The sequence below is a fragment of the Tympanuchus pallidicinctus genome, unplaced genomic scaffold, assembly GCF_026119805.1.
Source record: "Tympanuchus pallidicinctus isolate F22 unplaced genomic scaffold, pur_lepc_1.0 scaffold3, whole genome shotgun sequence".
NCBI lineage: Eukaryota > Metazoa > Chordata > Aves > Galliformes > Phasianidae > Tympanuchus > Tympanuchus pallidicinctus.
The window spans coordinates 43,624,062-43,636,934 of NW_026294747.1; the positions used below are offsets into that span (position 1 = coordinate 43,624,062).

General features: G+C 38.2%; 1 protein-coding gene across 1 annotated transcript in view; it reads right to left on the reverse strand.

Moving 5' to 3' along the window:
• TC2N (tandem C2 domains, nuclear) overlaps window positions 1-12,873 on the reverse strand; it is a 39,217-nt gene that overhangs the window by 4,934 nt on the left and 21,410 nt on the right. The window contains exons 8-13 of the mRNA XM_052694043.1: window positions 12,328-12,428; window positions 11,428-11,544; window positions 10,183-10,374; window positions 8,562-8,676; window positions 7,895-8,094; window positions 1,505-5,600 (exon numbers count right to left, since the gene is read on the reverse strand). Coding sequence (XP_052550003.1) covers window positions 5,490-5,600; window positions 7,895-8,094; window positions 8,562-8,676; window positions 10,183-10,374; window positions 11,428-11,544; window positions 12,328-12,428 — 836 coding nt within the window. The 3' untranslated portion in view covers window positions 1,505-5,489. The remainder of the gene's footprint in view (window positions 1-1,504; window positions 5,601-7,894; window positions 8,095-8,561; window positions 8,677-10,182; window positions 10,375-11,427; window positions 11,545-12,327; window positions 12,429-12,873) is intronic.

Genomic DNA, 12,873 nt, shown 5'->3' on the forward strand with positions numbered 1-12,873 from the left:
GGAAAAAGATTCAGTATGTTCTACTCCTATTTGATGCAGGAGTCAGTCAGCCATGAGAAACTATCCATAGGCGATCAGGCTTAACTAGGTTGAGAGCTCAAAGGTCAATGGGCTCATCAGAATGAAGCATTATTTAATTACATAAAAGATGAATTCAGTCTCATACCAGGGAAGTTCTGACAGAACATAAGCAAATATCCACATGCGTAATCAGCTATGTAAGTCACGTCAAATTAAAGCTTTGTCAATAGTTACGGGCACATTACATTGTTTTTCAAAACAAAACTGCTTTTATTCCACCTCCTTCACTACCTTCCTTTAACAATCACTTAGCCAATCTGTCCTTGCTTCACTAAAGATAAGCACAAAAAATATTTGAAGGACTAATAGGTGCTAATGCAGGGGAGACCCAGCCCTGTTTTGGGTGTAACGTGCCATTTTCTTCTTTTGCTCTCTATCGCAAACAAAGAATACTTTCTTTTCTATGACAAGAGACAAAGGTTGGCTAGATTTAGAACTCATATTCCTGTAACTCTTATTTTTCAATGGCTCCTAAGCTATCTTAATGTTCTGCTTCATAGAAACGTGTCAACAATAGAAATTCCTGCTATGGAAAATTTCCCTAGTTAGCTGCTCCAGAGCTCTAGAGAGTTTCTCAAGGGAAAGGTAGAAAGTACAATATAACTGCACCTCCCATTGGCATATGGCATTTCAGTCGCCAGGCTAACAGGTGTTTCCCAGGTCATACACACAGGAGGAGGCACAGGCCTCTCTCCTGCAGGAGCTGCAGATCTCATCACACTTCCTCCTTGTGTAACATCACAGATAAAGGCAGTCGACCAACCTGATTGTCATCTAAGGTCAGCTTGCTCCTCCTCTTCTTGCCATTCAAAATGATTTCCTAAGGTAAATTTTTGAGGAAGAAAAATTCTAGCACAGACACAAGAGGTTGCAGCTGATTTAACCCATTGCTGTATGCAGTGGCAGTAGACAGCACAGAACTCAGGGAGCTTCAAAAGAACCATACCATCCAAGTTGCAGCCAAATGTAGCTCAGGAATGCTGAGCATCAGACATGATCCAAGTCCTAGGATTGAAAGCCTTATGACTTTAGCAAGTTCTTTAAACTTCAAAGGAAGGGAAGAAGTGCTGTTGGTCCCAGTACTAGCTAAAGAAGGGAAATATTACTGGATAAACAGAATGTTAGTTGCAGAAGCAGACATAATTTGAAGAACTATGTATGCATAGAGAGCAAGAAGAGCATTCCACAGGCAAATAAAAGAAGTGAAAGAAATGGCACAGTTAGACCAATAGCAGAATAATCAGTACAGAGAATTTGTTTGAAAGCCAGTGAAATCTATGCAAAGAATGGCATTACATGTAAGAGACACAAATCCATTTTCAATGATGCTAAATTTCTAGAAAAACGTGGACAGATTTTTAGCTATTTTTAAAATGTTAAAAAAAATTAAGCTGTCTGTGACCTTTTGGAAGATAAATCATACCATCACAATGCTGAAATAACCAAATCAGCCTTGAAGACTGGTTGCTTCTGCTGAATACAATGGGAGTTCTGCCTTAGACTGTGAGAGCCCACAGACTCTCTCGGCATAAGCTGGAGAGAAGAATATAAATCAGCTGGAGCAGTGTTTGTGGAACATGGTGCTGATTTTAGTGATGGCTTTTTCCATACACCAAGCATGAGATCATGTACAGGGCTCTATTTACATGGTGATGTAATTTTACAGCAGAAGCTGGAAAAACAAGGAGGGTATATCATGTCCAGCATGATTTATGCCAAACTTTCCACAACTATGCAGCCTCCCTCCCATGTCATACATATTTTGGCAGGATGAAATTAAGAAATGGAACAGCCCTGCCCCCAGTTTCTAGACAACCTTGTGCTTTGGCTGCAAAAGTAACTCATAACTCAAAAGCAATCTCCATTGGGCAGACAGTCTTTAAGTCAAACAGCACATGTGTTTAACTGAACGACAAAATTACCTTTTGTTTTATACAAATGTCTTCCCAGCAAAAGGACAATCCAGGGCTGTCTAATTGATTTAGCAGGATGGCACTGTCTGCATGGTGATCACAAAAGGCACTCAAATACAGTTAATTTCCAACTAACGTTTAATGGCATTGTGGTTTACAAACTGCTACACCCACTCATCTTTTGAGGTAGAATCTTGCATTTTTTTTCCTTAAAAGGAATGCCATGTCATGCCACTGAGATATAAAGACTTGAAAAATGAATTTGTTGGTCTTGTTTGCGTACAGAATGCTCTTAATCATAAACAAATAAAACAGAATTGTTTAATTTAGTAGTGCAATTATATACACACATTCTAAAAAATCTGAATAAGTTTAGTCTAGGGGTGGTTCTAAGTAGGCACAGATCTCTCTTGGAATAACATATAATGCAAGGCCATAACTGTTGTTCCAATTAACCTGCACACATATTATGCAGATTTAAATAAAACCCGTGCAGCTTCTGAACCTCTATTATTTTCTAGAAGTAGAGTGAGTCCCTAACTAGAAGCAACAGGAAATCTAACTATGAACCATGAGTACTTTGTATCTACAAACTATGTGACAGCTTTCACAATAGTATTTTTTGAAACATCAGTAAACCTGGATATAACCTGTAATGAAAAGAGTAGCTGAAAATGCCAGCATTCAAGGGGCAACATGGAGCTGTCATTCTTAGAAGAGTGCTCTGAGACATCTTTTTTCTTACTTTTGCATGCATCCTTGATTAAATAAGCATCTTTGCTAATTTATGTTTTCAAGTGATGCATCATTTTTCTCTTCAGGAAGACTTTCCTAAATCTTTACTTTCTCCTAAATCTTCAGCAACAGTGTTGGAAACATATCTGTAGAGAGATAAGAGAAGAAGAAAGATAGAACTTTTTCCTGAAGAAGATGGAATTTCACACTAGTTGAGTAATTTCAGATCTGATGAGCAATGGAACAAACTCTTTTCTTTTCCCAACTATTAAGAATTCATAAAATTATGACATGAATATACAGCAATATATACAGCAATTCTCAACACAGATGAAGAAGGCCTTAGATTACGTTGTTCACAGTGCTATAGGAGCTGTATACACCTTACAGAAGAAGCCATAGATATCCATGAGGTGTTAGCTATCAACACCCACACACACAACACCACATCAAAAATTGTTTCATTCTCAGCATTTTCTCAGAGAAAAAAAAAGTAGGACTTGAATTTCAATTTGTTATGCTGGTAAACACTGGTATACACAATTAAAAAAAAAAAAAAAAAAGGATCATTTTGTGTTTATAACTTTTATTGTAAACACACAGATTAAATATTAACATAGGAAAAATGAGACATTACTAGTTAGGCCTCCTAAAGGCTCAGCACCCTAAAACAGCCAATGAAGTCCATTTTACACAATATCCACTGAGTTGGCAATCATTGCAGAGCCACTTTTGTGGTAATTGAAGCCTCCAAAACACTGGAATATTTCCTGTCCTCCCTTTCAAACAGAACAGCATTTTGCATAAGGAAACAGTTAGTTTGCACTTTTGTTTACTGCAATACAGCCACAACGAACAGAAAGATCCTGTATTCAAGTAGAGAACTCCAAGAACATCAGCTTAGTCCAATTCCTTCTTTCATTTTACACGGCAGGCCAGGCTCATCTCAAGTACTGTAACTGTGTGGATGCTGACATCTCCCTGTACACAGCAGGGGGGTTGAAACTAGAGGATCATTGTGGTCCTTTTCAATCCAGGCCATTCTATGATTCTACGATCTCATGTCCAGATGCACTGGGCCAACTGGGAGCTTTGCAAGGAGCATCCATCAAAGCAAAAACCAACGTCTGTTCTCCAAATAACATGCAAAAACCATTTCACTTCATATATGAGAATGTGTCCAAAAGAAGATTATGTACAACTTAGGGAAAACCCTTTTGTTTGCCCATTTAAAAAATCATTAAAAAAAAAAAAAAAAAATCGAGATGGCTGAAATTTTAAAAGCTTGAATTAACAACTAAAAAAAAAAAAATTGAAGAGATTCCATTTCTTCTCTTGGCCTTTATTTGAAGTCAGAAAGGCTGAAATAAAGAAGCTTTGAGCTCTTTGCTTAAAAACAACATGCCTTCCTGTTGCAGTGCTTTCTCTGCCCCCCACTGTTCCTTTGCCTTCAAGCAGTGAACGCTCTCACCACCACTCCAGTTCTTGTGTCAGATGTTTGAATGTGTTCCAAGTTATAAAAAAAGATACTGTTATTCACTGTCTACACAAACACGTATTTGAGCAGCTCACATGGCCAGCACTAGATGTGTGATGGATTTAATGGAATATATTTTTGTTCGATCCAGTAGTTAACGTAGTGCAAAGGCGTCTTTGCTTTTAGATGCACATTTCATCTATTACATAATCAGCATTTCTCCCTTCTTAAAAATAGCTATGAATAGACTCCAGAAAATATGGGGACTAGTAGAAAAATAATCTTAGGACTTTGTAGGAAAAACACCATTTGCAGCAAAAATATGGTAATCTCTTCTTGCTTGAAACAAATAAGAAATATATACTTCATCAGTAAATATTTGCTTACTCCTTAAGAACATTAGTCTGGCTTTTAGTAAAGTAAGCAAGTGGTAAAACAATGTTGATTAGATAGGAACTTATTTACATGTAAGAATTATGCATAATAAACTAATTTATGAAACAAACAAACAAATCTGACTCTGATCTTAAGCAGTATTCTCTAACAGTATTCCCCTTATTCCTTCCAGCACTCACAAAACAGTGAGGCTAGAGGGCCCACTTAAGAAGATTACAAATAGTCAGAGAAACTTTTGTATTTCAGTTCCTCTGTTTAGAATAGAGAGAAGGATGGATGAAAACCCAAGATACTGGCATGTCGGTGTGCTGCACAACTCTTCACTGGAAGCAGAGATTAGAAAAGCCTTTGGGTGCTGCGTTATTTTACAGTTCCCTTCAGGCCTCCTGCTACAGCCACAGCTTTCCCACCTGCTGAGGCACATTACTCTGGCCAAATGCTGTCAATACAGGTGTGGCCTGAGGCTCAAAAGTGCCTAGGTTCAAGCTGCTGACCGAGCTGATTCCACATGGGCTGTGAAGTCTGCCAAAGACATGACTGTAGATGTGAAGATGAAGTCTGTAAATAGTGCAAATGACGTTGATTCACACTCTTTCTCTCCAGTACTGGATTTCTATACTCTTACAGAGTCTAAAAAGGGAAAAAGAAGTGGACTTTCTAAAACTGAATGAGTTCTCTTCCCATTTCCTAAGTCTTCCTCTCAATAGTATTTAGGCAGTATTTCTCTTCAGGAAATTGAGTTTTTCCAGTTAACATGGAGGTGTGATAGAATGGAATCCTTTTGAACAGTTTGTGTAGACAATATTTTTTTTCTTTTTATTTATATTATTTTGAAAGACATAAGAATATCTTTGTGGAAAAAAAGTCCTCAGTTTCATCTCCAGTCTTCAAGACGGACCAATGCTGTACCACTTAATAACAACTTTTTCAGGATTAGCAATAGTATCTTCCCACTGCTCTACTGCTTCACTGTTATTGCTGTCAGAACTTATCCAGACCTGCAAGGAGAAAAAAGAAACAAAACAAAGTTTACCTGATGTAACACAGAAGTGCAGCCTATGTTAGTTCCAAATAAATTCCATGGAAGTGTAGAATGAGATGCGACACGTAGACTGTGACCAAAGCATGAACAACAAATACAGTTCTGTCAGGACTAACATAACTTGGCTTCCAACTGGGAACACAGGGAGTCTGGGTTTATATTTAGTCGCTAAACAAATAGGAGTTTAGAAAGCTCACTACACTCTAATGTTTTGCTAGTTAACAAAATGTTTTAGGTCAAGCATTCCTTGCTTCATTCAAATTCATGTGCTGGGGTCAAGGGCCCATGAGGGCAGCGATGACTCTCTGGACCATGCAGTCAAACTCCAGCTGGCTGCAAGCCATCTGGCACTCAGATTTAGCTGTCCAGCCTTTTCATGAGCATTTAAAATCACACACTCCAACAGACAGGGCCAAACCTGCATTCCACAGAGGTTACTAACGTGCCTGTAGCACACATAGTCACGCAGTAAGAGTCCATCTCTTCACAATATTAAACTAATGGATAGAAGCCATTAAACAAGGAAATAAGGTACAAGAAGGAAGTTTCCCCCTAAAAATTATCACCAGCTTCGACTGCCAAAAAGAATTCTGATTATGTAAGTAGGTATCATCATTTATGGGACTCCATTTCCTGCACTCTTCCAAGAATTTTTTTTAATACTTCTCAGAAACCTTCACCATGAAGTACATTTAGCCCACACTGTTGAGACATGATTCCTTAAGTGAGAATAATGTCTTCCAGAATACCACAGGCAGCCGATATTTCATCCACAGAGAATCAATATACATCTTGGTCATGATTAAAGACATGCTCATAAATGCAACCTAATCAAAGTGTTGTCTGCTTTAGAACAGCATCCAATTAATCACCATTCTCTAAAGAAAGCAGTTAATAGATCTAGCCATATTCATCTTTTTCCAGCCACCCAGCCAATTGCTCAATGTATGCTTTTCCCTGAGCCATATTTTATGTCTTCATGTGTATGTGGCAATGTCTGCCTGCATGAGCTGAAACAACCTTTTCCAAATAACTGAAGAGCAGAAGTAGATCATTTGCTCCCTGTAAAAATAAGATCCATGATTAAATGCAACTCATCAGATTGAGATGACCTCACATACTGTTAACTGACTGCAAAATCATACTCAATTAGTTTTGCCCCAAGGTATTACAACTGAAAAAAACGAGTTTCTTTTCCCATTCCAAATCTAATTCTACTAATAGGAAACACAGAAAGATGGAATACATGGGACATTATCCTCAATAAAATGGAGGAAGATCACATAACTCATTTCTGTAGCAGATCAGCATCTCCTGAAGTACATGTGCCCAGCGTGCACAAAATACATTGCCAGAACAGGAAACTACCATTTTCTGTACCCAAGGACAGAGTAATCCATCCTTCAGTTAGCAAATGACTTTACAGTTGGAACCTCAAAAATCACTCCACATTATTAATTTATGTATATATTAAAATTCTCTTAGTACATCTATCTGATCAGAGAATGCACTGAGCAGTTGGAACAGCTAAGAAATAAAAGTAGAGAAAGAACAGGCAGGCTGATGGTAAGAGAGAGAATATGAGGACAGAGAGAATAAAAAGAGACCAGAATACCAAGTTTTATGAAGTACAGTGATTAAATAAGTATGATTACAGAAATGCTTTTGAATACATACTACAGAGGTTCCAGCTGTTAAAATAAAACAAAAAACTCCCTTCAGCCAAAAAATCATTTTCTGTCTGTTCACATTATAACTTTTGTACACTTTCAGAATACTGTGCTGACTACGTGTCTGTCTTGCTCAGAAGAGAAATCTGCTGTTGTTGCTGTTGTATTTTTTCCTACACACATCCTCTTTCTGTGGAGGACACTGTAGGTCATGGAGCTGCTGTGAATGCTGTGTTTGTTTTCTTTAGAAAGCCTAGAGGCAAGGACAACATCATTCATGTGTTCATAAGGAGGAATCTTTCATGTAATAACTTTCCACACAAAAAAGACTTAAGGACTTCCTTTGTGAAGGAAAATCAAATGTCAACTTCCATTCTGATGCTTGTGATGTTCAAGAGCCCACTACCATTTTTTCTTGAGTTATATCAAGAAGTTTATTCAAATTCACTATTTCCCTATACAGCACCTTAAAGTATTTTTTAATATGAGTTTTAAAAAAAAAAAACAAAAACCAAAAAAACCAACCTTGCAACTGGATTTAAGAATATCAAGACTATCATGCTAGTTAGCAGAAACCAACCTGTCCTAGAAAGTGCTTTCTTCTCACTGAGCTTCTGCTGTAGAGTTTGATAAGAAAACTGATTCCTTGTTCAGCTTGGCTAACTGGAAAAATCATCATTTCTCTCCACTTCACTTGGCCATTAGTGGACTTGACGAGACGAGTCTTCTTCTTATAGATCAGCCCTTCTGTACTAAACATTCCAACTTTCACAAAGAAACCTTACAGAAAGAAAAAGAAAAGAAAAGAAAAAGAAAGGGAAGAAAAAAGGCACAACACATAAAGGATTACTCACAAACACATCCAAAGAGGAACTGACATGTATGGTTCAACAATAATTTCTCAAAAGCCTGGCCAAAAGAACTGTACAATAGCTTTCCCGAGTAGTCACACACACTGAGTATGTTCACTAATGTTGAACTGATTAACACACATCCAAACAAGTGCAAGCTAATGCTATTCTATGTCAGGATTAATTTTGGGATAAAATCTCCCAGGATACGTAATGTGCAGCTTCAAACCAAACAAAATGTAATCAAATCAGACATCTATGGAAACAAGCCTTGGCAACGGAAACCTACTGCACAACATGCTAGTTTGAGGTTTGTAAGGAATGCTATGAATTGCCAACCCATTTGATCAGTAATTTACCTGCTACAAATGGCTTCAGACAGCTGATGTAACTTACTTAAAGACAGCGGCGTAGATGAAATTGGAAGATTTTGTGCTTCAAGAATTTGTAACTGAATCCTCCTGTTTATTGCTTGAAAACAACTTCCTATTTGAAGTTCTGTGCGGCACACCTACAAGCAGAAGAATGTTGCCATAACATCTGGATTAAGTTGCTTATAAGCTCAGGAAATGCAGGAATTCTGTTATATGTTGGGCTCACTTGTTCCTATCTGGGATTTCCTGGACAGAAATATAAGTATGTGTTGTATATACATCCTGCAGATGCACGGTAAGTAAATGCATCTTGCACTTGTCACAGCTGCTGTACATGTGCTCCACTGACGCACTGCTTGTGTGCAGTGCACGTATGGCCCTAATGGGCAGCAGCCAAAGGTACTGGAAAAATAATTGAGTCCTCAAGTTTCACCTGGGAAGGATTCCTCAGTGGTAAAAGTGGACACATACAGGGAAAACCAGACATGCAGTAGAGCACTACTGAATTGATGTGAGAGAACGGGCATGCTTTACTAACAGAAAAATCTTTGGAATTCTCCTTCCCCTCTTTTATATTTTGCAATCTGAAAATATAAACAACTATAAGAAGACAAAGATTCATTTCACTTCTGTTCGGTTAAGAGACCCAAATTCTCTTCACACCTCAGCCACACGCATTCTGTGCAAACTTGAGAGGGAGCCACTGACTCAGCTCCGTTGGAAAGAGAAAACTGCTGTCTGACAGGATAGTTCATGGGCCTGCAGCATCTGAAGAGCTCTCAGATACTATAGTGAGGAAAGCCAACATGGATAGATTCAGGAATTTATGCTAGAAAGAAGTGGCATCTGAAACAGCTTTATCTTCTGCTTTCTTTGTAGAAAGTTACTGCTTTTGAAAAAATACTTGTTAGAAGTACAGATATAAAGTTTAACTTCTGTTAGAAATCAAGATTGTCACTCATATTACTCAGACATATTTAGATAAAATTTGCTTTTGAATTGCCAATTCAAATTTAATCTGTTAAAAATACAAATGTCTAGACAATCTGTAGAAGAAACAAACAAAGTGGGAGAAGGGGGAAAGGAATCCCACTGTGAAAATGGCATTTGACAACCACCTGTTTTGTATTACTCTAATGGAAATGAGCTGTCTGAATTATTACTTCACAGCATGTAATCTGAACATTAACAATAATAATATGTATGTGTTATGTGCAGTTTTAAGCCACTGAAGATCTTAGTATTTTCTTCCATAATAAAAACAAATCCCATTTGCTGTGAGCTCTTGCTGTGAGTCCTAAAAATTTTCTGATGCTTTTGTGGTATGAAAAGGCAATTACTCGGTGTCCTGAAAAGTCTTCCTAGAATGTCCCTCCCTCCAGCCATAGGCCATGTTGTTGAAAAGCTAGTTCTAGCTTTTTTTCCTAGAAGCAGCTGTGGTTTATGATCATAGCAGGGATGTGCACAGTTCAGAAGTGCCTCTGTTTTTTTTTTTTTCTTCATCTAATGTTCCTCATCCAAGAAAGGAAAAAGAAACAACCACTTTGTTGTTAACACTGAATTATTACCAAATGATTTTACTTCCATTTTCAACAGCATTATCTGGTCATGCAACAACATGCATTTATGGAACCGGCACTTACAGGTGCTTTGGAAGGAGGAGATACATCCAGCCAATGATTTGACTCCTCTGCGCTGAGCTCCCGCAGTGACAAAGAGCACTCTCCAATCGTTCTCTTCCTAGGAGTCTGCGTCTGGATTTTAAATACCAGTCTGACAGTTTGAACACTTTGCAACTTAATAGCAAACACAAAAGTTTCCATAAATTCAATGTCCTAAAAAGAAAGACACAGGTAACATGATCTCAGTAAGAGAGTCCCGTTAGATTCCAAACCTAGAAACAAAGTTTTCAGGGTCAGTTGGCCACTGCTGGTGGATACCATTTCAAGCTGTCATGAAGAGATGTGTTTTTACAGTGGTAAACTCCTGCGGACTTTTTATCTCTCTGTCACACCCCAGGCAGGGACAAGGTTCTGGAATCTTGTTCACTACCAGGACAAGCTGACACCTCTTCTGTGGCTTTACAACAGCATGCACACATTGTCATAGAAAGTTGTCCTGAGGCCTTTTGTTTCAGTCTCTCTGCTCATTTTACATTCTTTCACCTTTGACTCATATTATGGGTTGTTTATGTTGCTTCCCTTGTGTGTATATTTTCCCTTGTATGTTTGTGTATGTTTGGTGGACCTGCTAGGCAGGGGGGTTGGAACTACATGATCCTTGGGGTCCCTTCCAACCCGGATGATTCTGTGATTCCCTTCCCTCCTCCTGGCCCCAACCCCTTTATCTTCCTATACTGCCATCATCAGGAATCCTGTGCCTCATGACCAATTCTTACTACTTTTTGCATGGACAAAGCACGGCTTATTTTTGCCTACTGCCTTAGCGAAGGGCTGGAAGTAGTACTTCATCCTCTACCTTCCCCAGGTGAGTTTGCATCTACAATTATGTTCAGATTTCCTCCATTCCCCCTCCATTCAAATACCAAGACCAGAATGGTTCACGATACTCTGTAAGTGCATCCCATAACTGTCCAGCAGATCTGGGAGAAAAGGAGGAATACAGTGGAGGGCAAAGAGGGAAGAAATTGGAACAAGCCTTGTCAAAGGATTTTGAGAAGTTAGAAATGGAAAGGAAAAAAAAAAAAAAAAGGAAAAGGAAAATAGTAACTGGAACCTAGACAGTTACCACGGCAAATATAATACAGAACTGGGTGTTGGCCCATTACTTTTGGGTGGAAGGTTTCTTGGTGTTTTGTTTTTTTTTGTGTTTTTTTTTTTGTTGTTGTTTGTTTTTGTTTTTTGTTTTTTTGTTTTTCTTCTACTTACATTGCAGCCTTCCTTTGCAGAGGATTTGAACTGCACAGGCTTGGGCAGCATGAGAATTCCCTTGACATAGATTTGAGGATTTTCCCCACAACTGGAAGGCCAGCTCAGCCCTTTGCACTACAACATTGAAAACAGAGTCAGCTGAGATAATGCACGCCACCAGCTTTCAGACAAGTTAGAAACCTAAGGTCTACACTGCCCCAGAATTATACATAATTCCTGTAATACTGAATGCAAGTCAGAGCCAGGGTAAGAACTATGTCAGTTCAGAACATTTAATAATTCGCTTCTACAGTGGAGAGTAAAAGTTCTTCAGCAGATTTTAATGATTTCACTATGTGGAAGTTCAACAGCAGATAAATCATGAAATTCCTTACGTAATCTTGCAAATGTATCATTTGGTATAGTTACAAGGTTTCTGAGTAATAGAAGTTCCACTGCCTAAAAATTATTCACAATTCCTGGAAATGTATGAAGCAGCCAGCGTCACACCAGTTAACAAAAAACCCACAAGAACACAAGAATACAGCCTCAAAGTTCTGCCCTGAGAGAACTACTAGATTTGGTCAGTTAAATGGTGCCTCTAAAATTTGCTTCAAATTACTGTCTCCAAATTTCCACAGGAAAATTTCTACAGCAGGACCAACTCTATGACCTGCTCATCTTCTTTATGCACATCCAACAGTTTCTCACCCCCAAACAGGAACATTTGACTGAACTGTGCTTATATTAATACTTGAAGGTATTATTATTAATTGTTTTTCTCCTCAAAGTATTCCTTAACCCTCATTATTCTTGTTAAATCTGATTCTCTGGTATTTGAACAAAAAGCATAGTAAAATAGCCATTTGAATAAATTATAATCTGGTTATTAATATTCACTTATTTATATTTACTGACATGCAAAACTGTGATCCAGATCTGCTCCACAGAAGGAACGTAGCACAATTTTACATTCAGTCTTCCAAAGTCTCGTTCATCACCTGATAACGTAATGGTATCTGTGGGGAAAAAAAAAAGGCCAATTGGTGTTTCCAGAAGCAATGCACTATGATAAAAATTCATTCCAAGAATAAAGGAACTCATTAGCAGGTGGACTGCTTATCTTTGAAAATTTCTCTGAACATACATTTGAAATATCCTAACGCAAAACTTTTAGGAAAAAGATCCATGAAGTCTTGTTGCCTGACCTGCATTTTAACTCTGCAGCTTACCACAGGTGTCTCTACTGAAGTCAATAACTTGTGTTGCACTCAAATACCTTTCAGAAACAAAAAGAGCACTTTCCTGAGACACCCAAAACACATTCCAATAAAAACAACTTCCCTTAGATTAATCACTTCCAGTGTTAATAAGCTGGTCTGCTATTTGTCTTTCTCAACCAGCCTAAGAAACATTTCACTGCCTTTTCTCTGAGAGTCACTTAATATCCAGAGTTTCTTTGTT